The sequence below is a fragment of the Acinonyx jubatus genome, chromosome C2 (assembly GCF_027475565.1).
Source record: "Acinonyx jubatus isolate Ajub_Pintada_27869175 chromosome C2, VMU_Ajub_asm_v1.0, whole genome shotgun sequence".
Taxonomy (NCBI): domain Eukaryota; kingdom Metazoa; phylum Chordata; class Mammalia; order Carnivora; family Felidae; genus Acinonyx; species Acinonyx jubatus.
In genome coordinates, this window is record NC_069384.1 from 124500744 (window position 1) to 124526709 (window position 25966).

Consider the following 25966-nt stretch of genomic DNA (forward strand, 5'->3'; position numbering starts at 1 on the left):
TCTTTTGGCGTTCTTAATATATTTTGCGACTCCCTTCGGTCTTGCAAAGTTTCTACTGAAAAATCAGCAGATAACCTTATGGGGTTTTCCTTTTATGTAACTGTTTTCTTTTGCTGCTTTTATAATTTTCTCTTCATCACTAGTTTTTACCATTTTAATTACTAGGTGTCTTGGTATGCACCTCTTTGGGTTTGTTTTGTTGGAGGCTCTCTGTGCCTCTTGGATGTGGATTTCTGTTTCCTTCCCCAGATTCAGGAAATTTTCAGGTATTATTTCTTCAAATAAATGTTATGCCCCCTTTTTTCTCTCTTCTTTTTCTGAGATCCCTAATGCAAATGTTATTATGCTCAATGGTGTCACTAAGTTCAAGTCTCTTTTCATGTATTATTACTATTACTATTTTTTGTCCTGTTCAGCTTCATTCCTTTTCATTACTCTGTCCTCCAGGTCGCTGATCCGTTCTTCTCCTTCTTCTAGTCTATTTATTCCCTTAGTATATTCTGAATTCCAGTTATTGAGTTCTTCGTTTCTGATTGGTTCTTTTTCGTATTTTCTATCTCCTTGTTAAAGCTCTCTCTGAGGTCTGCTAGTCTTTTCTAAAGTCCAGTGAGTGTCTTTATGACTAGTACTTTAAATTCTTTCTCAGGCATATTTTTTCTGTTTGTTTAGATCTCTTGCTGTGATTTTGTCTTTTTTTTTTTTTTTTTTTTGAGACACATTCCTCTTTTCTCTCACCTTTTCTAACGGTTCATGTCTGTTTCTGTGTTTTAGGAAAGGCAGCTACATCTCCTGTTGAAAGTAGTGGCCTTATGAAGAAGAGGTCCTGTAGTGCCGTACAGTGCCGTGTTCCCTGTTCACCTGAACCTTTCATTTCAGTGGTGTCTCGTTTGTGTGTTGTATTGCCTTACTTTTGTGGCTGAGCTGTATTTGCCTGCAGTTTGGTCATCTGTAGTGGCTCTCCTTGTCTTTTTATGTGCAGGTTTTGGTTTCTCTGTCATTAGTGGGCCTGTCTGGGGTGGCCTTGGGATTGAGTTGGGTCAGTCTGGGCATTTGCCAGAGCTGTAGTGACAGCGAACTGCAGGGCACTCTACCTTTGCTGTTCCCTGAGAAGCTTTCATCAGTGGGCAAGGCCTGCAGTCAGACCAGCTGTCTTCCCCTTTGCCCAGGGCAGGAGTCACTTTGAGGTGTTTCTGTCCCTATTGGGGTTGCTTGCACACTGCTATGCTTGTGATACTGCTTTGGATAGACTCCTGTGGAGGCTGGGTTGGAGGGGGTGGGTCCACAAGAGATCTTAGACTTGAAGGTGCTGTTAGTAAGCTAGAAGGAGAGTGTGTTTGCACTGGTTATGCAAGTGTCTGTGTATCTAGGCTGAGTGATGGTGAGGGAAATGGTGTCTGCCAGCAGTTTTGTTCTTGGAGAAATCTCCCAAAGATCCATACCTCTCCAGCAAATGCTTTGAGATTAGTAAACAAATCTCCCTCTCATACACCCAAGTCATTTTTCAACCTACTGTTTCTGTGTTATATCTCCACACGGCTGTTTGATGCTTTTTTTTTTTTTTTTAAAGGGTGGGGACCTAGTATCTTATTGCCCTCTAGCCTTCCCAGTGCCAGCCTGATGATTTTTAAAGTTCCTGGTATTAATCCCTGGTGATTGTAAGAACTTACAAAGTTGAGCTTCTCGGATTTTCAAAGCCAGACGTTATGTTGATTAGTCTTGCTAATGCAGGTCCCCTGTTCTGGGTGCCTGGTGTGCCTAGTGTGGTGTCCAATATCCTCTCTGTGCCTATAGCATCCCTTCCTTCCATGGACATTCCTGTGGGTCCATTTGGCTCCCAGTTAGTTCTTTGCCCTTCTTACCTTTTTGGATATGGCCTCTTCTCTACATTTACCTATAGAGAGTCTGTTTTGACAGTCTTCAGGTAGTTTTCTGGGTTATATATGCTGATGTGGGTATTATTTGCATGTATTTAGAGGTTGAGGTGAGCTCTTCCTACTCCTCCATCTTTCCCAGAAGTCTCAGTTCTTTTTTCTGTGCACAGTTTTAAATACCAGGTCATCTTTGAAGATTTGCAAGTAGGGAGGTATCACGATACAAGAATGTTACTGGCATTATGTGTAGAATGTCCTGGACGAGGGAGATAGAAATAGATAAGTTGAGATTAATTCAGGGAGTGGTGATTACGGTAATAATCATGGAAAGAATTTGGAGAATTATTATATGGAAGGTAACATGATTGCCCTTGTTAGCTGATGGCACAAGAGGAAGATTGATACGATTCTAAGAATATAAGACAGGATAGCAGTGACCATAATAAATTTGCATACAACTTAAAGTACACTCCTGCATTAATTAAATCAGTTTGTTAATTGTATTGCCATGAACAGAGTGCTAGAGATAAGTTAGTGTTGGACTTAATTTTGTATGTGGTATTTGGTGAATTTGATAGGCATTCAAAGAAGCTGTTAACATGTGAAGTTAAAAATCTTCAATTGTAGATGATCAGGCCCATTGATAATATATTGAAGTTATTTGCATAGAAGCTATACATCAAGTGGATGAGATCTTCCAGAGAACGTGGTATGAAGGGAGGAGTGGTAGACATTACAGACTTGAGCTTTAACGAATCAATACAAAAAGGAAATGGAACTGAGAGCATTTGTTGAAGCAGATGAAGAAATAATAGGTTGTGTGTTGGACTCACTATTTGCTGTGTTCCCTTCATTGTGTTTGCAGTTTTATAGATCTTTTATACTGTTAGTAGTATAAATTCTAGCAAAGAAGTTGTTAATACTATTGCAGTGGTATGCTGGAGCCATCTTGTATTGTCCTGGAGAGCTGAAAAGTAAATTTCCAGGAATTTTGTGACCCTACTAAAATAACAATGTCTTTATAAAAAGTTAAATTATATAAACTTAAGACTAAATAAATCATATTAAAAATAAAAGTAAAAGTAATAAATCCTCAAAACTCATCACTTCCTGATTATTTTATGTTACTGTTTTCTATGCTCTGGAAGTTTTTATTTACACCTATTGTATGTATGTGTGTATTTGTATACACCTATTTTATTTAGTGTGTACTACTGCTGTTTATTCTCAACTCTGTTGATATCACTTTGGCAGTTTGAAATTGGCTGTGGTAATATTTACATTATGAAAATCAGCAAACACTACACATCAGGGCTCAATTTATTGTTCTTTCATTTCTCTATAAACTTTATTAAGTTATGGAGATACTGTTAATAATGCAGATTAAATGGAAAGGTGTATCAGTTTATATCCATTACAATATGATAGAAAAAATAATTGAGGAAGTATCCTTCCACTATTTGAGAACTGTTACCTGATTCAGTAAAGACATTGTCCACAACATTGACCAGTGAGTGAAGTTCTAACAAATGTCTTTGTCATATCACCTGTATCCTATTCATTAAGTGAACAAAGATATCCGTGATTGTTCATATAGGGATCCTGTTTGTTCATCAGTTACAATCAAAGGTTAGCTATAGATACATCTGTGACAAAATCATTGTTTTATGTGAATCAATTAGTTGTATGGGATTTATAATATTATGTGGGGTGCTTGGGTGGCTCAGTTGGTTGGGCATCCGATTCTTGATCTTGCTCAGGTCATGATGTCACAGTTTGTGAGTTCGAGCCACATGTTGAGCTTTGTGCTGACAGTGCGGAGCTTGCTTAGAATTCTGTCTCCTCTCTCTGCCCCTACCCCATTGGAGCTCTCTCTCCCTCTCTCTCAAAATAAATAAATAAACTTAAAAAAACCAAAAGAATATTGTGTATTTTATTGTCAGTAAATTCGTTTTATAGAACCATTATTTCAGTAAAATTTCTAATCGTTAACGTGCATAATTTTTTTGAGGAGCCATTTGTTAAACTTTTACTAGCACGCTACTAACTATTCATGATTTTATAAAATAAAATTCCTCCCAAGACTTGTTTTTTCTATTGAATAATTCATCTTTCATAACTGAATTTTCATTTATATTTTGTATAGCAGCTGCCATTTCCACAATGATTTCCTCCTCTTTGTTTCCGTATCGATATGGGGATTCATGTCACTCAATATTTTTTATTTTTTATTTTTTTTCAATGTTTATTTATTTTTGGGACATAGAGAGACAGAGCATGAACGGGGGAGGGGCAGAGAGAGAGGGAGACACAGAATCGGAAACAGGCTCCAGGCTCTGAGCCATCAGCCCAGAGCCCGACGCGGGGCTCGAACTCCCGGACCGCGAGATCGTGACCTGGCTGAAGTCGGACGCTTAACCGACTGCGCCACCCAGGCGCCCTTCATGTCACTCAATATTATGTGATATTGGCAGGAAGGGTAATAGTTTCCTTTCCCTAAAGATTTTTTCTGCAAACGGAAGAAAAACCCTTCTTATCAGCTGTATACCAGGAAGTAAGGAAAGTAGTGGAATAGAACTGCATTGTATATATGAATTAATTTTGTTCACTAAAATAATATATCACATTTTCTAGGGATTCAACTAATGAAACTACTGCCCATTCTGATGCTGGCAGCGAACTTGAAGAAACTGAGATCAAAGGAAAAAGAAAAAGGGGTCGTCCTGGTCGGCCTCCAGTATGTATTATGCTTGCCTTTGTTCTTGTAATGGTTACTGAGTAAAGGAGCTTGATATAAGCTTTCTGTTAATTCTAGTTCTGTTAATACATCTTTTAAAATTTCAGCAGCATATTAGAGATTCTTGAAAACTTTGCTTCATGAATTGGATTGACAATGATCTGAAAAAGGAATTTGATTTTAGTATCATTTCTGCTCTCCATGCTTCCCTTGTAAATAAATTGTGATCCATGTGAAGACGTGGAGATGATTAGATTAACATGAAATGAGATGTAGTTAGTTATGACTTTCCTGCTTTTTAGATGCAACTCTGATTTGTTGTGAGCTCCTAAGTGTGCATTTTGGTAGTATTAGTTTGGGATTTGGATCCAGTCTCAGAATATATTCTTACTGATACATGACTGAGAAGTTTAGAAGAACTCTGGGTGTCCTTACTTTGTGGGGGTATCTTTATGTATTGTGAGTACACTGGTTATTATTTAATTTAAGGTAGCATAAGGTCTCAGAGATCGTAGTATCATTCACTATGTCAGGGGTTAAGGTTTGTACTATTTCGCACTCAATTTTACAATCTGATTTGGTCTTCACAATTTTTTTTCTATTCATGAAAGTTTTTGTTATGGAAAATTTCACTCTCCTTTTGTGAGAGACATATTACAATGAACTCTCCATATAACTGTTACCCAGCTACCACAGCTATCAAGTCATGGCTAATCCTGTTTTATCTCTCCATCCCTTATTTCCTTCCCATGTTATTTTCAAGGTCATGCAGACCTCATTGCATCTGTGAATATTTCAGAATGTATCTCTAAAAGATAGGAGCTTCCTTTTTCTTTAAAAATTTTTTTATTGAAGTATAGTTGACATAGAATGTTTTTGGGTTTCTGGTGTACCACATAGTGATTTGACAGTTCTATACATGATTCAGTGCTTACTACAATAAATGTAATTACTACCTATCACTATACAGTGTACCTACAGCATTATTGACTGTATTCCCTATGCTGTATTTTCTATTATTGTGATTAGTTTATAACTGGAAGTTTGTACCTCTTAATCCCCTTTACCTATATTGCTCACACACACCCCTTCCCCACCCTGCCAGTCTTTCCCCTCTGGCAACCATTACTTTTATTCTCTGTATTTATGAGTCTCTTTCTGTCTTCTTTGTTTTGTTTTTTAGATTCCACATGTATGTGAAATCATAGGGTATTTGTCTTTCTCCATCTGATTTATTTTAGTTAGCATACTACCCTGTAGATCAATCCGTGTGGGATGGATGTTTATTCATTTGCTATACAGATAGAAAGATTTCAGTTTTTGTTATGGCTGAGTAATATTCCTGTGTGTGTGTGTGTGTCTCACCTTTATTCATCTTTCGATGGGCAATTGAGTTTTTTTTCCTAAATCTTAGCTATTAAAAAAAATTTTTTTTTAATGTTTATTTATTTTTGAGACAGAGAGAGAGCATGAATGGGGGAGGGTCAGAGAGAGAGGGAGACACAGAATCTGAAACAGGCTCCAGGCTCTGAGCTGTCAGCACAGAGCCCGATGCAGGGCTTGAACTTGAACTCATGGACCGCGAGATCATGACCTGAGCCGAAGTCAGACGCTTAACCAACTGAGCCACCCAGACGCCCCTAAATCTTAGCTATTATAAATAATGCTGCAATAAACATTGGGATGCATATATCTTTTTGAATTAGTGTTTTCATTTTCTTTGGGTAACTACCCAGTAGTGGAATTACCAGTAGTGGAATGTCATTTCGCATTTCTATTTTTGTTTAATTTTTTTTATGTTTATTCATTTTTGAAAGACAGAGGGAGACAGAGCACAAGTGAGGGGTGGGGGGCGGAGAGAGAGGGGGGACACAGAATCTGAAGCAGGCTCCAGGCTTTGAGCTGTCAGCACAGAGCCCAACGCAGGGCTCGAACTCATAAACTGCAAGATCATGACCTGAGCCGAAGTCGGAAGCTCAACTGACTAAGCCACCCAGGCGCCCTGGCATTGCTATTCTTAATTTTTTTTTTAATAAATTTGTTTTAATGTGTATTTATTTTTGAGAGAGAGAGAAAGAGTGCAAGCAGGGGACGGGTAGAGAGAAAGGGAGACACAGAATCTAAAGCAGCCTCCAGGCTCTGAGCTGTCAGCACAGAGCCTGATGCAGGGCTCGAACTCGAACTGTGAGATCATGACCTGAGCTGAAGTTGGACACTTAACCAACTGAGCCACCCAAGTGCCCCTATTTTTAATTTTTTTGAGGAACTTCCATACTGGTTTTCATAGTGGCTGTACCAAAAACATTCCCACTAACAGTGCATGAAAATTCCCTTTTTCCACATCCTTACTAGCACTTATTATTTCTTGGTTTTTCTTTTTGTTTTGTTTTGTTCTGTTTGTTTGTTTTTAATATTAGATATACTGACCGGTGTGATGTGATACCTTATTGTGGTTTTGATTTGCATTGTCTTAACAATTATTAATGTTCAGCATCTTTTTTTTTTTAAGTGTTTATTTATATTTGAGAGAGAGACAGAATGCGAGTTGGGGAGGAGCAGAGAGAGAGGGAAACTCAGAAACCGAAACAGGCTCCAGGCTCTGAACTGTCAGTACAGAGCCTGACACGGGGCTCAAACCCATGGACCCAGGAGATCATGACCAGAGTGAAATTGGATGCTTAACCGACTGACCCACCCAGGCGCGCCTATGTTTAGCATCTTTTCGTGTGTCTGTTGGTCATCTGTATGTCTTCTTAGGAAAAATGTTTATTTAGGTCTCTGCCCGGGGCATGATTAATTTTTTTTTATTAAATGATAAGTATCATTATCATATCTCAAGATAACAATATTATATTAGCAGCACCAAATAATCAGTTTAAAGTTTATAATCATTTCATAAATATTATCATTTTTACTTATTTTTTTCTTTTTTAATGTTTATTTATTTTTGAAAGAACAGGAGACAGGCAGAGAGAAGAAGAGAGAGAGTATCTCAAGCAGGCTTCACAGTCAGCACAGAGCCCCATGCAGGGCTCAAACTCACAGAATGTGAGGTCTTGACCTGAGCCAAAACCAAGAGTCAGATGCTTAGCTGACTGAGCCACCCCGGCACCCCAATTTTTAAAGTACAGTTTGTTGGTTTGAATCATGATGCAGATAAGATCCACTTGTTGCAATTGATGATTATGTCAACCAATTATTGTATATATGTCCTTGTGACTTAAGACTTTTTTTTTTTATGTTATTGCTGTTCTGTCCGTGTTTGCCTTAGTTTTTAATTTGCTTCAGTGAAACTCCATAACCTTTAATTTTTGAGCAAAGTCTTAAAAGAAAGGATGAAAGGATAACTTCTACCATTTTTCTCTATACTTGCTTTTGTCCTCCACCTTTATTTAGAGGGAAAAAATTGTGGAGGAAAAGACATACATTAAAATCACTCTTTATAACACCTCTTAATTCTGTTAGAATATTTGGTAGAATACTCCTTACAAAAGCATTTTGGGAAAAATGAAAGTTTTACACTTAGAAGCTGGAGACTATTCTAGTTCCCCTTACTACCACTATATGATTTTTCTGAGGCAGTGGCAAGTTACATTGTTTTCACTAGGATTTGTGGGTTATAGGTGCAAATGGGAAATAAGACTAAATGTGATTGAAGGTAGGAGAATAAACTGTCTATATGGTTGCTTACTTGAATTTGTTCTCCTCCAATTGAAATTCTTTACTTCATAAGATTGTGCTTTAGTGCTGCCTTCTTCAAGAAAACCTTTTTTTTTTCTAAAAAAATTTCTCACCCCTTCAGCAGGCTGTTATGTTATTCTTTAGAACTTCTCTAATTTTGATATGTCAGTAACTGCATTCCTGTAATATTTTTGCTTTCCTTGTTGAAAAGGAGTATGCATATCCTAATTTAGCTGTTTTATGGGTAGAAGTATGATTTTTTTACTAAAATTACTACCCCATAATCCTTATAGGTAAATAGTATACGTTCATCCCATATTTATAAAATTGAAAAGGATTTTACCAGGATAGGATGGTACATTCTAGAGACTTGTGTTAGTTAGACTTTCGTCCATATTTTCACACTTATTAATTCACATGGGCATCTATACTCCCACCTACCTCAACCCCATTTCTTAATGTTTGAAACAACGCAGCTTGCTGAATTTCTACTCTGGCTTTGCACTAAGCTGATGCTGTTTATGTCATTTAACTGTAACATCAGTACTATGAAACTGTGTCATAAGTGATCTACAATGTAGAAAACAAAAATAGGAAGTGGTAGTTTGCCCAAGGTCACACATAGCATATAAATGGCAAAGCTAAGTTTTGAACTCACATCTTAAACTTCTGAAAGTCCTTATCTCAAGAATGCCAGGGGCACCTGGGTGACTTAGTTGAGTGTTGAACTCTTGATTTCAGCTTAGGTCTTAATCACAGTTTGTGAGATCAAGCCCAGTGTTGGGCTCTATGCTGACAGCATGGAGCCTGCTTGGGATTACCCTCCCCCTCCTTCCCCCCCCCCCCCCCCCCCCCCGCCAGCTTGTTTGTGTGCACACTTTCCCTCCCTCTCCCTCTCCCTCTCCCTCCCTCCCTCCCTCTTTCCCTCTCCCCTCTCCAATAAACATTTTTTAAAAAAGAATGCTGAACTACCAAGCTGTTAATTTATATTGAGAGATCTGATTGTCAGTATGATCAGATTTGACACATTTGCTCCAGTACCTGTTACGAAGATTGCTTAAACATTTTCAGTCAGCTGGCTCCACTTTTGACAGTTCAGAGTTTCAATTGATACATGCTTTGTTTAGCCGTTTTAATACTGTTTATGTTTGAGAAGACTTCATGATCTCTGGTTTTGTTTACTCAGCCATATGAAAACAAATAGTATAAGGACTTTCTGTTATAGGTAGTATTGTTTTCATTTCCAAATTCTTAGGGGGCATCTCATTATTGGTACTTCTTTTTGGTATACTATTATTTCAGAGACTTATGTTTATTATTAAACAACTACTCTTATTTTGTAGTTGTCCTGATTGATGTTTGTTATTGTAGCTCTCTACTCAAATGATTAACAATCTCTAGCAAACATTGTGTCATGTTTATACTAACCCTATGATTGTATTAACAAATGCTAGACATTATTTGGTCTACACACACTACTCCCTTGGTGATCACATCCAATCTCATGACTTTAAGTACCATGTCTAAGTTTATGTCTCTCAGATTTATGTCTCCAGGCTGGACTTAGACTCCAAAGTTATCCACATGTTTGTTGATCATCTTCATTTAGATATTTAATGGGGCTCATCTCTTCTGTGAAACTTCCTCTGGTTATTTATCTGTTACTAGAAATTATCTGTCTCTTAATAGAACCCTTCTATCACTTAAACCACATTTTTGTGAAAAATATTTTTTTACATACTATATTTTACTATATTATTTTACAGTTATTTGTGTTTCTGGTTTTCTTTTAATTATATGTCATTATCTTCCCTCTTATTTTTATTAGGGGCAATGTTTCTGAACTTCTTTATATTATTATCTGGGTTTGTCATGGGAAAATCACTCTGGGGATAATGAGGATAAAATAGATAGACCTTAGATAAGATCAAATGGATTTTTTATGTTCTTACTCCCTACCTCCTTTATAACCAATGGTAAAGGTTTCCTGGTGTGAGAATTGTGGTTTATTTCCCGTATTTATGGAGCTTAGTTCATACTACTTATATACTATATATGTATAATAATGTACATGCGTGTAACTCACACAAACATTTCTACACATATACAAACTTACTTGTAATAGAATGTTATTTGTAATTGTAAAAGATCCAGAAGAAAGAAATGTTGATTGTCAGTGGGTTAATGGCTAAAAAAAATTTATGTACATCTGTGCAATGGAACACTGCAGCTTTTGAAAAGGAATTAAGATATTCTCTGGGACAGGAGCACCTAGGTGGCTCAGTCGATTAAGTGTCTGACTCTTGATTTCAGCTCAGGTCATGATCTCATGGTTTGTGGGATTAAGCCCCACATGAGGCTCTGTACTGACAGCCTGGAGCCTGCTTGGGATTCCTTCCCTCCCTCCTTCCCTCCCTCCCTCCCTCTCTCTCTCTGCCCTTCATCCCCTCCCCCAAAATGAAAAACTTATGAAAAAAATATTTTCTAGGACATACTGTAGATTAAAAATTGTGAAAATAGAATGATGCAGAGCTGTGCATAAATAACTTAAAATATAATAGGTCTTTGGAAATACATATATGCATTTGGGTTTTTTCCAATTTTTTTTTTCTGGTGAAATACACCAGAAATGCCAATTTAACCATTTTAACATGTACCCTCAGTTGTATTAAATACATTCATAATATTGTACAGTCATCACCACCACCTCCAGAACTTTCTTCATTTTTTAAAACTGTAACTCTAATAAAATAAATAAGACATAGGGATGCAATGTATAGCATAGGAAATAGTAGTATTGTAAGAACTTTGTATAGTGACAGGTGATAGCTAGATTTATTGTAATGATTACTTTAAAAAATTTTTGTTAAATGTTTATTTTTGAGAGAGGGAGAGACAGCACGTGAGCAGGGGAGGGGCAGAGAGAGAGGGAGACACAGAATCATAAGCAGGCTCCAGGCTCTGATCTGTCAGCACAGAGCCTGACATGGGGCTCAAACTCACGAACTGCTAGATCATGACCTGAGCCAAAGTTGGATGCTTAACTGACTGAGCCACCCAGATGCCCCTTACTTTTTTTTTTTTTTAAAGGTTTATTTATTTTTGAGAAAGAGACAGAGTCAGCTGGGAGGGGCAGAGAGGGAGGGAGACACAAAATCCAAAGCAGGTTCCAGGTTCTGAGCTGTCAGCACAGAGCCTGATGTCGGGCTTGAACCCAGGATTGATGAGCTCATGACCTCAGCTGAAGTTGGACATTCAACCAACTAAGCCACCCAGGCGCCCAGATCACTTTGTATTATATATAAATATTGACTCACTTTGTAGTACACCTGAAACTAATATAATATTGCTACACTTCAGTGAAAACAAAAATGTAAATCTCTATACCCATTAAATAGTAACTCCCTATTCCTGCTTTCCTTAGCCCCCAGCAGTCACCATTTTACTTTTTGTTTCTGTGATTTTTTTACTAAGTACATCATATAAGTAGAATCATACAAATATTTGGCTTTTATTACTCGCTTCTTTCGTTTAGCATAATGTCCTTCGGGTTTATCCATGTTATAGACTATGCCAGAATTCCCTTCTTTTTTAAGGCTGAAAAATATTTCATTGTGTGTATATACCACATTTGCTTATCCATTCATGGCATCAAATGGACACTTGGGTTGTTTCCAAGCTTGAACTACTGTGAATGATGTTGCTGTGACAATGAGTGTACTAATAACTTTTTGAGTCCCCGCCTTCAGTTCTTTTTGGTATATATTTATTTGAGTTATTGGTCGATTATATGGTGATTCTATTTTTAGTTTTTTGAGGAATTGATGTACTGTTTCCCACAATGGCCATACCATTTTACATTCCCATTAACAGTGCAAGAATTCTAATTTCTCCACATCCCCTCTAAGAAGTTTTTTCTCTTTTTATCACTAGGTGTGAGGTTCCATTTCATTGTAGTTTTGATTTGCATTTCTCTAATGATTAGTGACATTGAGCATTTTTTCTTGTGCTTAATGGGCTTTGGATATCCTCTTTGGAGAAATGTCTATTCAAATTCTTTGCCAATTTTCAAATCAGGTTCCTTGTCTTGTTGAGTTTTAGTAGTTCTTTATATATTCTGGATATTAATCCATTATCAGATATATGATTTGCAAATATTTTCTCCCATTCTGTGGGTTGCCTTCTGCTCTTTACCCATTGGATGGTTTTGGCACCCTTGTCGAAAATTATTAAAACATATATGTGAGGGTTTGTTTCACATATATAGGCTATTCTATTCCACTGGTTTGTATGTTTGCTTTTATGCCAGCACCACACTGTTTTGATGGTGTAGCTTTGTAGTAAATTTTGAAATCAGGAAGTATGTATCTTCCAGTGTTGGTTTCTTTTTCAGAATTGGTCATTTGAGATCCTTTGAGATTCTCTTTGAATTATAGAATGGGTTTTTCTGTTTCTGCAAAAAAGGTCATTAGGATTTTGGTAGAGATTGCATTAAATCTGTATGTTGGTTGCTTTAGGGAGTATTGACATCTTAATATTAACTCTTCAAGTACCTGAACATAGAATGGGTTTCCATTTATTTATTCTTTAGTTTCACATGCAGTTTGTTCAGATGATGTCTAAGAAATGAATAGTATTGTTTGCCTCTTAGGAAAGTAGATGGTGGCTTGAGGGCAGGAGTGGGCATGTTTTCATTGTAAAAGTTTAATCACCTTTTAAATTTTGGGCCATGTGAATGTATTATTTAATGAGGAAAAATAACATTTCCCCCTTGCTCTCATCACACACACACACATGTGCCTACACATACGTGCACACACACACTTGTGTGCATACACAATACTGGGAAAATCCTATCATTCTAAAGAGTGAGCACAGAAACAAGACTTATTAGGAGGAGCCAAAATCTAGAGTCCAGCTAAAAAGAATGAATGTGTGAAATAATGCTGGATTTAGGCAACTTAAAATTTATCATCCTGTAAAGAGGGAGCTGATATGGTAGATGACTGAACAGGTAGTAAATGATAACTTTATTTGCCATGCTGAGGAGTTTGGATTTTTTATTGATTGCTGGTTATGAGGGTGACTAAAGAGCAGAGAAATAAACAGAGAAGTGATGGGATTAGGTTTGTATTACAAGAATTAATGTGTTTATAGTATTAGAATAGTGTGGAATTATTCAGCAGAAATAGAATATGAGCTGCATCTGCAACTTAATATTTTCTAGTGAGTTACAAAAAAATGGGTAATGCAATTAATTTAATCAGTATAATATGTTATTTCATCATGTAATCAATATAGCATTATAAATGAGATTTCATATGTGATTTTTGATAAATCTTTACAATCTTGAGGATATTTTATACTTACTGCACATTTCGTTTTTGACTAGTTATATTTCAAGTGCTCAATTTGCTACATGAGAGTAGTGGTTACCATGTTAGAGAGTACAAGTATACAGAATCAGAGTGTAGTTAGAAGACAGTATCTGTTCCAGTAATTGGAACAGAAAAATTTAATATCAAGAATGATTAATTATTAAAAAGTCCTTAATCATTTGTCATTCTGGAGTTGCAAATTAAGACAACAATGAGACAACAACTTTATACCTATTATAATGGCTGAAATCCAAAAACCTGACAAAGGTACAAAGCTGTCAAGGTTACAAAGCATCAAGAACTCTCATTCATTGCTGGTGGCAATGCAAAATGTTACAGCTACTTTGGAAAACAGTTTGGCAGTTTTTTACAAAGCTAAACGTGGTTTTATCATATGATTCAATAATCATGCTTCTAGATGCTTACATAACTCATTTGAAAATTATGTCTGCACAAAATCCTGCACGTGAATACATATAGCAGCTTTATTCCTAATTGTCAAGAAATGGTGACCAGGATGTCCATCATTGAGTAAATGGGTGACAGAATGTGTACATTCAGACAATGGAATATTATTTAGGAATTAAAAATTTAGCTATTTAGCCACTAAAAAACATTCATAAATCTTAAATACATATTGTTAAAGGGAAAGATACCAGTATAAAGAGGCTACATAATATATGATTTAATTATATGACTTTCTATAAAAGCCAAACCTATAGTTAGGTAAAAGAATTCATTGTTTGCCAAAGAGAAGTGGGAGGATTGAATGGGAGAAGCACAGGGATTTTTTAAGGTGGTGAAACGCTTCCCTGCGATACCATATTGTACATACATGGCACTATGCATTTGTTAAAACTCATTGAACTTTACAGAAAAAGTGAATTTTATGAATACAGATTTTAAAAAGTCACTTAGGAGTTTAAGTGAATACCAGGATGGAATGTAGAATATGATAAAGCATTCTAATGCTGTTTGAAGTATTTGAAACAATGTCACTGAGGGAAGTTGGGCAGGAAGTTGCTGACTTAAGTAACTTTTGAAATGAATCTGTAAGACTAAAATCAAAGAAACTATATTGTATATATAAGCAATGTAATCTAGTTAATAAAAATGTTTCTGTTGGGGTATGATTTAACAGCTCTAATACTATTACATTTGTATACCAGTGGGCACCAGGTTTCTCACTGTTGAGGCGGGACCATATTGATTAGTAATGCAGAAGATGCGTACATATGGTAATGGATTAGAGGTGGACATACCAATATGAATTTATATTTAGCTTAACATAGATAATATATCATTACATACAGAGATATTTAACATAGATAATATGTCATTATATACAGAGATATTTATAGTTATGTGTATGTCTGTGGAACATGTATTGCTTTGTCTGCTTAAGAGCCTAGAAGAAGGACGCAGTATCAAGGAGCAAAACCTAGCCCAGATCTTCATCTCTAATGTCATTCTCCAGTAAAAGGAACCAGAGCTCCTTGGAATATTGGTTGGTTCTAAAATTGAGGAAGGGGATATACAAGATGAGCCTGCAGAATATTGTGCTGCCAGAAGGTAAACAGTAAGACACACATAGATGAGAATATGTGAAATGAATGCGGGAGCCATGAAAGATTTCCCAGTGGTCAGAGCTGAAACAGGCTGAGCAACAGAATAAAAGTGTTGAAGTATACCCCAAAGTATAAAATAAATTTTGATGAGTCCATTACTTTAAATAATTGAATAAATGAGTGAGAACAAAATTCCCATACTAAAAATTCCTAAGTAATTTGTGTAAATACTACCCTCCCCCCCCACCCAAGAAGGTGGAGTATAACTCCCTGCCCCTTAAATGTGGGATGCACATACTGTCTTTCTTCCAAAGGTACATTGGAAAGAGGAGGGAAAGTAACTTTACAGTGGGGAAATCTAACAAATATCGCCTCAGTCAAATGATTAAGGTCAACATTTACAGTAAGAAATCATTATGGTAGTATATACCTTTGATATGAGGTCATAAAAATAACACTTTATCTCTTACATCTTCCTCTTAAAACCCTTAAGCCCAATGTAGTGATGAGAAAAACATCAGACAAAACCTAGTTGAGGAACGTTTAAACACCTGACCAGTAATCCTCAAAACTGTCAAAGTCACCATAAAACCAGGGAAAGCCTATCAAAGCCAACAGGAGCTTAGGGAGACATGACATAAATGTAATACGGTATCCTGGATGCAATTCTGGAACATAAAAAGGTCATAAGGCAAAAACCTAAGAAAATCTGAACTAAGTATGGACTTTTGTTAATCTATCAGTATTTGTTCACTATCTGTATCAGATGTACCATACAGGTGGTAAGGAGGTAATAATAAAGGTAAGTGGATATGATGTATTTGGAAATGTTCTGTACTGTCGTCAGTTTTTTTTGTAAATCTAAAACTGTTCTAAAATGATATACTTAAAAATAAATAGTAAATTTATTGTGTGTTAATCCACACACAAAAATGGCTGTAAGACTGTTAACTAAGAGAAGTTAAAAGAGTACTATGAAGAATACAAGAATAGAAAGTGAAGGGAGCACATACTTTAAGTAGGGAGGGAAGTCTCTACATGCCATACTTTGTAGTGTTCCTCCAATGCCCTCTAGTTACAAAGCCAAACACTGCAGCAGATAAGAAAAATGTTTACAGGGTCCAGCTCCAGGATCACACTGTGGGATAAATAAGGGTAGATTTGGAGATGAGGGATAAATTGATAATTTGATAACTGAAACAGGCTATTGTGAGAATGAATTAAGTCCCTCAAAAATGAGTATAAAGATTGAGAAAAAAGGTGTTAAATAGAGACCCAAGGTAACCCTAACAGGTAAGACAGATAGAGAGGGAAAAGATATCTGAAACGAGAGGAGGAAATCATGTGGCTTGTTGAAAGAGTTTCAAGACATGTCTGTTACATTTAGCAACACTATTTACATTGGTAAGTTTGGTGAAGCAGCAACTGTGATGAGTTTATATATGAATGAAATTTATGGGAATGATATTAGTGACTGTGGCCAGTTATCTCAAATTACCCTTGGCTGAAAGGTGTGACATAGATAAGGTGGGTATAGCTGATGTTGACTTTTTTTTTGAAAAATTGGGGGATGGGAACATGGGATGGGATGTGATGTTAATTGAAGAGTAAATTCTGTCAGGCAGGAATATTTGTTTAATTTATTGTTGAATTTCTAGTACCTAGAATAGTTATAAGTATGTTCACTATATATTTGTTACATGACTAGATAAGAAATATTTGAGGACCTCTGTAGAGAGAGAAGTTGAATATACAGTATTTCCAAGCAATGTTTTATTGAATAAAGTTTCTGAAGAAATAGGAAAGAATTGAAAGTATAAAGAGGGAGATGTCAAAAGAGGGCGTGATTAAAATCTTCAGCATTGGCATTATTGTTGTGTAAAACACTAAATCTTTTTATAAATTTTCCTGTCTTATATAGCTTAAACTACCATTTGCACTTTAATTTACGGAAAACAAATTGTAAAGCTTCCTTTGGTCAGGAATTAAGTCTCTTATGTGTAGTAGTTCTTAGTACCTTTCACCGGTACTTTGCATAAAAGCAAAGTGTACCTGTATTTAATTGAATTTTTTCCTCATCTTTTATTCAGTCTACAAACAAGAAACCTCGAAAATCTCCAGGAGAGAAGAGTAGAATTGAAGCTACTGTTAGAGGAACAGGCCGTGGAAGAGCTAATGGGCACCCTCAACAGAATGGTGAAGGGGAGCCTGTCACACTATTTGAAGTGGTGAAATTGGGGAAAAGTGCAATGCAGGTAAATTTTAAGTATTTTTGTTTTATTTACAAAGCAATATAGTCACTAATCTATGTGGAACCTGTTAAGTGATGTTTTATATATTCCTGCTGATGGTATAATTAAGAAGTTTAAGTTTGTCTTTGTTTTACTTGTTTTGTAAACACTGTCAAAAGGCATTTTGTTTAATGGTAAGATGCACTTTCGATTACAGTGTACTGAGTAAAATGACTTGCATATGATAGCTGCCTAAGAGAAGATTTATTGCTGTAGTCTATTTTTTTAGAATTTCACTTAATATAAGTAACATATGTGTATTGAACAATATTTAAAAGAAAAAAGGCTATAAAATAGAATTCCTATGTAGTGAACTAGGAATAACCACAATTAATAGTTCATGATTATTTTATGTGTGTATGTGATTTTATAACCTTCTTACTCTCTCCTCTCTGCAAAAGCTCTTATTTATTGACTTCTAACTAATTCATTATAAGGATAAACCTTATTTTACTATTCTTTTAGTACGTCCTTACATTTTTTTTTTTACTGTTACAGAATTTATTCATTGTTCGTATCTATGTCTTCAGATCTTTTTTCATTTTATTTATTTACTTAAAAAAATATTTTTAAGGTTTATTTTTGAGAGAGAGAGAGAGAGAGAGAGAGAGAGAAACAGAGTGCAAGCCAGGGGAGGAGTAGAGAGAGAGGGAGACACAGAATCTGAAGCAGGCTCCAGGCTCTGAGCTGTGAGCACAAAGCCCAATGTGGGACTCGAACTCATAAACTGAGACATCATGACCTGAGCCGAAGTCAGACGCTTACCCAACTGAGCCACCCAGGAGCCCCTCTTTTTTTCATTTTAAAACACTAGAGGTAAAGTAATTTGGTGAAAGGGTATTTCTTAACTGGGTGATAAATATCATATTACTCCCCCCAAAATTTTACTGGTGTATCTTTCACCAGAAGTGTGCCTAGCAACACTTAAATTTAGGAATTATTTGATAACATACGTGAAAATTGTAATCCAGAATAATTTGCATTTCTTTGATCACCAGTGATTGATAAAAGTTATATATTTTTATTCACTATTTGCTCATTTTTGATACTTCATTTTTAATTTCTTAAAAATTAGGTAATTTATGGGGGTGCCCGAGTGACTTAGTCGGTTTAGTGTCTGACTTTGGCTCAGGTCATAATCTCACGGTTCATGAGTTCGAGCCCTGTGTTGGGCTCTGTGCTCACAGCTCAGAGCCTGGAGCCTGCTTCAGATTCTGTGTCTCCCTCTCTCTCTGTTCCTCCCTAGCTCACACTCTCTCTCAAAAATAAACATTAAAATTTCTTTTTAAATTAGGTAATTTATGAAACAGATTTACTCTTACAACTTTTTATTTAGTATACTTTTTATTTTCTCCCTGTATATCCTTTTGTGTTAAGGGAGTTTAGTCTTTACTGCTTTTTATGTATGTTACCAGATTGATATGATCAGGAGTCTTGGAATTTGTGTGGGAAGGGAGGGAGGTGGAATAGTGTGATGATGCTAATGGTAAAAGAAACACTGAACTTCCAGTTATCTGAGGGAATGAACAAACTGTAAGTTACATAAATAAGATTTAAAAATAATAGATGTTTTATTTTTGAGATCTGCCTTATGGCTTTCCACCTTTAGGTGGAAACACAAGTAGAAAAATGAAGGAAGTTTATTTTTATGTGTAAATTTAAACATTGCATTTCTGTACTTTGCTTTCATTTTTTTCACGTAAAACTTTATTTTGCAAGATATTTGTATATATAAAGATACTTTTAATGTATATAGTATTAAAGGTCAATACCAGCTTTTTAAAAACATGAAAACATCTTTAATATTTAAATGTTTGTTTATTTTTGAGAGACAACGAGCACAAGCAGGGGGAGGGGCAGACAGAGAGAAGGAGACACAAAATCTGAAGCAGGTTCCAGGCTCTGAGCTGTCAGCACAGAGTGCAGTGCAGTACTGGAACCCACAGACCGTGAGATTATGACCTGAGCCGAAGTTGGATGCTTAACCGACTGAGCCAGCCATGCGCCCCCAAAATCCTTGAAATTTAATGTCAATAAAATCTGGCCTAGTATTTGAAACAAAACAGGAACTAAAACAAATTTTTCATTTTTGTCCAGATTTCTGTATTTTTTATTCTTATTACTCTTCCCTAATGCTACTTCATACTAACAATCTTTGCTTAAATTCTTTTGAACCCACATTTTGTGAAAGGTAAAGATAAGTAGTTCAGACACTAATGCTTTCCATAATTTGGTTTTAACCCACCTTTTCAACTTTTTGTATCTATTCTTCCTTGACCTCTGCCTCAAACATTTTTTACTTTGGTATAATTTTTTATTATTCATATTATATTTTTGTTTCCTAGCTATGTTCAAATTAATCTACAAACTTCTGTGATTTTTATTTTTCATTCAGCATTCTATTGTGGGATTTTTTTTCCTCTGTGAATTTACTTTGTAATTTTTAATGTTTGTATACTGTTTCTTAACATGGCTTGGCCATGATTTATTTAAACAGTTTTTATTTGGGTTGCTTTATTCTTAAAAAAGAAGTAAGGTACAAACTACACTACTAAAACTAATTTACTATCCATATAAACTAGAATAGTTTTATTCTATTAAAAATAGTACTTCTTTGAATCCTCCTATATCCTCCTGAAATCTACATGTGGGAGTGTTTTTGTAACAAATTACTGAAAGTAGTTGCTGAATAAAGGGAATACATGTTTAAAAAAATTGATAAGATTCTTTTGTTGAAAGTAGCACACTAATCTTGCTGTTTATTACCTCATTTCAAACAGAAAGTAATGATAGATAAAATTTTAAAAAAAGAATGCAGACATTAATGAGTTTAGAAACTAAATGTTTCTGTGCTTAACGTAGAAGATAACATATAATGATAAATAGTATTGGGTTTAGTGTAGAGAAGCAGGTACTTGTAGCCAAGAGTTTGGTTCTTGTGTGTTAAAAGGAATAAAAATGTTTCATGAAACATAGAGGAATAGAGTCAGGCTAATTACATGAAGCCAGGGCCTAACATGACTCTCTACACTTGCAAAGGAGTCTGAAGAAAGCCACTGATAACTGCCACATAAGCTAAAGCTTCTGTTTAGGGTGATCATATATCTCAGGATACCTTTCAAACCCCTAGTTTATGGTTATTGTCTATGTAGTTATTAATAGTAGAGACCTTTTTAATACTCAGGAGGGTCTTCATTTGGATAATAACTTGCTCTAAAACCTCATTAATGGGAAATCAAGGGCTAAAGAAAGGGAGAAGGCAGACAGTTCTTAAAACCAGGACCTGGATTGAAATGTCTGCTTCACTTACGGTGACTGGGTCTTTAAAAATTCACAATATTACCCTAGAGCAGGAAGTTCTAAGCCCACATTATATGATCTAGTTCTGCAGTGGAGTGACCACAATGAGCAGAGGTGATCACAAAAACTTTAGATGGAGAGGGATGAGTAGTAAAAGAAATAAATAAGTATATTTAAGATACTGGAGAGATGAAAGAAGAAATTGTATGTAACACAAAAAGGGGATAAATTTAGTAAATTAGTTTTGCTGAAGGAAATGGATGCCATCAAATGTAGAATTCAGGAATTGACCTTCGTTAGGCATTCATTTATAATGTAGCCCAGAGAAGTAAATAGGAAACAGCAGCTGTGAAGGGTTCCAGAATATGCCAGAGGAGGAAGTCAAAGGGAATAGAAAAGACATTGTTTTTTGAAGAGATAGTTTTGGAAAAATTTCTTGACATATTTCCTCAGATCTAGAGTTTGTTCTCAGAAGTGAGCAAGGTAAGTGAAAATAATTACATAGCTCTTAATAGTATAGTAAAACCGCAGAACAGGGAGGATTAAAAGAAAATCTTGAAATACTTCATCAAGGAATACTTGATCCTATTGTCTGACTCCAGTACATGTAATATTGAAATACAAAAAATAAATTCCCCTTCTAAATTATACTTACAAATGTAAAAAGGTACTTTTAAGTAATTCATGTGATAAAGAGGAAATATACAGAGTTGAGTGAATGTTAGTGAAAGTACTGCTAGTAAAAATAGTGGGACCAGCTAAAGTACTACTTAAATAAATATACTGTCTTAAATGTATTAATATTAGCAAATGCAGTAGAAACTAGAAGAAACAGCAAATCTAAAAGTACTTAGGAAGAAAGATAATTAAAGTTGAAATGGAAATTAAATAGAAAAAGTAGTAGAAAATTAAATAAAAATATTAACAATTTGAGGTCAATACATTTTTAAGACCTAGAGGTTTTATCTTACAAATGCAAGGATAGTTTAGTATTAGCAAATCTTTTACTATAATATACCAAATGGAAGCGGGAACCGAGCCTTATCTGAACTGATGCGAAATGTTTAGAAAAAGCATTTGATAAAATTTAGGTGATGCTTGTGATGAACAATAACTCTTGGTGCATTAGGAACAAGAGAGAAGTTCCTTATGTAGGTAAGGGAGATATAATATTATTTATATTCACAGAATACATAATTGTCTTTGTAGAAATTTTGGGATAAATGGTCTTTGTAGACCATTAGAACTAATGAAAGTGTTCATTGGGCACAATTCCTAGAGAGAAAATAAACATTAAAAAAAAAATCAGCCTTCTGTATAGCAGTAATAATCAATTAGAACATGTGATAGGAAATAAGAGCCCATTCAAATAAAGTACTGAGGATGAGAGAATAAAATTTTGGCTGTAACAGTGTAAAACACTGTGTCACACTCATCAGATTGAGTAACATTAAAAGGATGGAAGATGCTAAGAGTCAGTAAGGCACTAGAGTGCCAACTGTTCTGAGTATAAATATGAAATAACCCCTTTGGAGAAAAATTTGGCAGTATTAAGAAAAGTTGAATGACCTATTCATTTTGCATTCATTTGGTAAATATATAAGGAGTACCTACAATGTGGAAGCCACTTTTTTTTCTTTCTTTTTTTTTTGAAGAAAAAAATTATTTTGAAGAAAAGCAATTCAATTCCTAGATGTAACCTCTAGAGAAATTTTGGTATATATAAAGGAGGCAAATGCAGAATTTTTACTGCTGTTTTGTTTGTAACAGCAAAAAATTTTAAAAAACCCTAAATGTTTATAAAAAGGACAATTGATAAATAAAATGTGGTATATTGGAACACTTAAATTCTTTATAGTGATTGAACTAGAGCTCTAGGCACCATTATGGATATATTTCAGAAATGCATTTTCTTTTTTTTTATTTTTATTTTTTTAATACGAAATTTATTATCAAATTGGTTTCCATACAACACTCAGTGCTCATCCCAACAGGTGCCTTCCTCAATGCCCATCACCCACTTTCTCCTCCCTCCCTCCCACCCCCCATCAACCCTCAGTTTATCTTATGGTTTGCCTCCTTCCCTCTCTGTAACTTTTTTCCCCCGCATCCCCTCCCCCATGGTCTTCTGTTAAGTTTCTCAGGATGCACATAAGAGTGAAAACATATGGTATCTCTCTTTCTCTGTATGACTTAGCATAACACTCTCCAGTTGCATCCATGTTGCTACAAAAGGCCATATTCCATTCTTTCTCATTTCCAAGTAGTATTCCCTTGTATATATAAGCCACAACTTCTTTATCCATTCATCAGTTGATGGACATTTAGGCTCTTTCCATAATTTGGCTATTGTTGAAAGTGCTGCTGTAAACATTGGGGTACAAGTGCCTGTATGCATCAGCACTCCTGTATCCCTTAGGTAAATTCCTAGCAGTGTTATTGCTGGGTCATAGGGTAGATCTATTTTTAATTTTTTGAGGAACCTCCACACCGATTTCCAGAGTGGCTGCACCAGTTTGCATTCCCACCAACAGTGCAAGAGGGTTCCCATTTCTCCACATCCTCTCCAGCATCTATAGCCTCCTGATTTGTTCATTTTAACCACTCTGACTGGATGAGGTGGTATCTCAGTGTGGTTTTGATTTGTATTTCCCTGATGAGGAGTGACGTTGAGCATCTTTTCATGTGCCTGTTGGCCATCCGGATGTCTTCTTTAGAGAAGTGTCTATTCATGTTTTCTGCCCATTTCTTCACTGGATTATTTGTTTTTCGAGTGTGGAGTTCGGTGAGTTCTTTATAGATTTTGGATACTAGCCCTTTATGCGGTATGTCATTTACAGATATCTTTTCCCATTCCGTCAGTTGCCTTTTAGTTTTGTTGATTGTTTCCTTTGCAGTGTAGTAGCTTTTTATCTTGATGAGGTCCCAATACTTCATTTTTGCTTTTAATTCTCTTACCTTTGAAGTGTGTTTTTAAAGGAGAAAGCAAGCTACAGAATGATACATAATACATTGTTCCACTTATGTAAAATGAGATTATTTAAAATCAAGTGGTTGATACTGGTTACTTACTGAGAAGATAGGATAAAGAGAATGGGATTAGAGAGTTGTATGTGGGGTGCTACAACTGAAACTGAAAGAGAAACAAAAAGAAACAAGTGTGGTTGTAAAATGTTAAGTGTTTTTGAACCTGAGTGCTCTTTACCTTCCTTTCTTGTTTATTATCTGAAATAAAAATAGGTGTTTTTGAAATGCTTCCCCAAAGGAGGACTTCTGTATTCAGTGTGTTTGGAAAAGGACCATATCCCTTCCCTTTTGGAGAGGTACAAAATGTGAAGGCTTTGATAAAATTTGTATTAAAGGACCTGATTTCTTTTGTTTATTCAACATCCTTGATTCCTACAACTATTTATGACTTTACTGTCGTCTTATCTTTTCTCCCGATCAGAATTGTAAAGAATCCATTTCACTAGCTAAATAGAGACTTGTGTACCTCCTATAATCCAAGGCTTTATATCAGAACTAAAACCACACTTTCATCCTCATGGAATATATTCTCATGGGAAAAAGATGTAATAGAATGCTTTAGTGAAAGGGATCTACAGGGTGGGTTGAAAACACTAAAAGTTCACTTAGGCCTGTCTAGAAACAGGGTCATGGAAGGCCTTGCCTGAATAGATAAAACTTGAACTGAGACTTGACACAGGAGTAGGAATTAGCTATGCAGTGGCAGAGAGTATTTCTTACAGTAGAAACAGGACAAGATGAGATCTATACCTCTTACCACAGATGGCATAAGATATTCTAGTAAAAATAGAGCTGAGAGAGGTTAGATTATGAACATTGAGTGTTTTGACTTTTTATGAAATTGATGGCATTTTACAACGAAAAAGACTTCATCGTATTAGCATTTTTAGAAATACTTTTCTGGATGCAGATTAGATAATGATTTGGAGGGTGTAGGGCTTGAATCAGACTTTTTTTCTTACTAATCTAGTTTTTTTACTGATCCGATTGGAAAGAAATGCAGTTCAAATTTATAGAGTATCAGTGAGGATGAAGAGGAACTGACAGAGATTCTATAAATATTAAGGCTTTGGAATGATTCTGAAAGATGAGAAAAAGGAAGGAATCTAAGATAATTTCTAGCTGTTTGACTTGGTGGTGTTCACTGAAAGAAAATTTGCATGAGGAGAGGTGTTGGAGGATAGGTATGGGAATAATTTGGTTTGGGCATTTTGACTTTGAAACACATGTTGAATTTTGGAGCATTCATGCTACTTAATGTAATGGATATTTGTCATTGTAGTAGTTATGAGCTTAGTCAGCATTTAAATGAGTGTCTATAATCCATTGGCATTTGAATTTTGTACCTTCAGATGTCAACTAAAAACGTTGGATTTACATTTTATTCATTCAACAAAAATTCAAAAGCCGATTATTTTCAGGCATTGGGTTAGGTGCTAGAGATATAAATGAACTAAACTTGCCCGATCCTTGCCTTCATAGATTTTCTAATCATACAAGGGAAAGGAAATCCATTCTACTAATCAAATGATCTGGTAATATGTCATGAGAAACTATAGATTAATAGTAATCATCTTAGTGTACTAATAATAACTTCTATAAATAAGAAACTGGAGTCAGACTGTAAATCAAATGTACATAATGACACAGTTTAGTCTTCTCTTTGCTTTTTTTAAAAATATAATTTATTGTCAAATTGGTTTCCATACAACACTCAGTGCTCATCCCAACAAGTGCCCTCCTTAATGCCCATCACCCACTCCCCCCCCCCCATCAACCCTCAGTTTGTTCTCATTATTCAAGAGTCTATTATTGTTTACCTCTTTCTCTCTGTAACTTTTTTCCCCCTTCCCCTCCCCCATGGTCTTCTGTTAAGTTTCTCAAGATCCACATATGAGTGAAAACGTATGGTATCTTTCTCTGACTCTGAAAGGAAAACTGGTTTTATCCATTTAAATATGATTGCCATGTGTCTGGGTGGCTCACTTGGTTGAATAGCCGACTCTTGATTTTGGCTTAGGTCATGATCTCATGGTTTGTGGGATTGAGCCCTGTGTGATGAGCACGGAGCCTGCTTGGGATTCTTTTTGCCCCTCTACCACTCACTTCCTCT

At 35.7% G+C, this 25966-nt stretch overlaps 1 protein-coding gene across 3 annotated transcripts in view; it reads left to right on the plus strand.

Moving 5' to 3' along the window:
• Nucleotides 1–25966, plus strand: part of STAG1 (stromal antigen 1) — a 394549-nt gene that overhangs the window by 118797 nt on the left and 249786 nt on the right. The window contains exons 1-3 of one of the 3 annotated variants that reach the window (XM_027061786.2): nucleotides 4506–4608; nucleotides 15073–15174; nucleotides 17326–17490. In XM_027061786.2, coding sequence (XP_026917587.1) covers nucleotides 17485–17490 — 6 coding nt within the window. In that variant the 5' untranslated portion in view covers nucleotides 4506–4608; nucleotides 15073–15174; nucleotides 17326–17484. Of the gene's footprint in view, nucleotides 1–4505; nucleotides 4609–15072; nucleotides 15175–17325; nucleotides 17491–25966 lie in introns of those variants that run through there. The other 2 variants (XM_027061785.2, XM_053221416.1) reach the window with 2 other exon arrangements.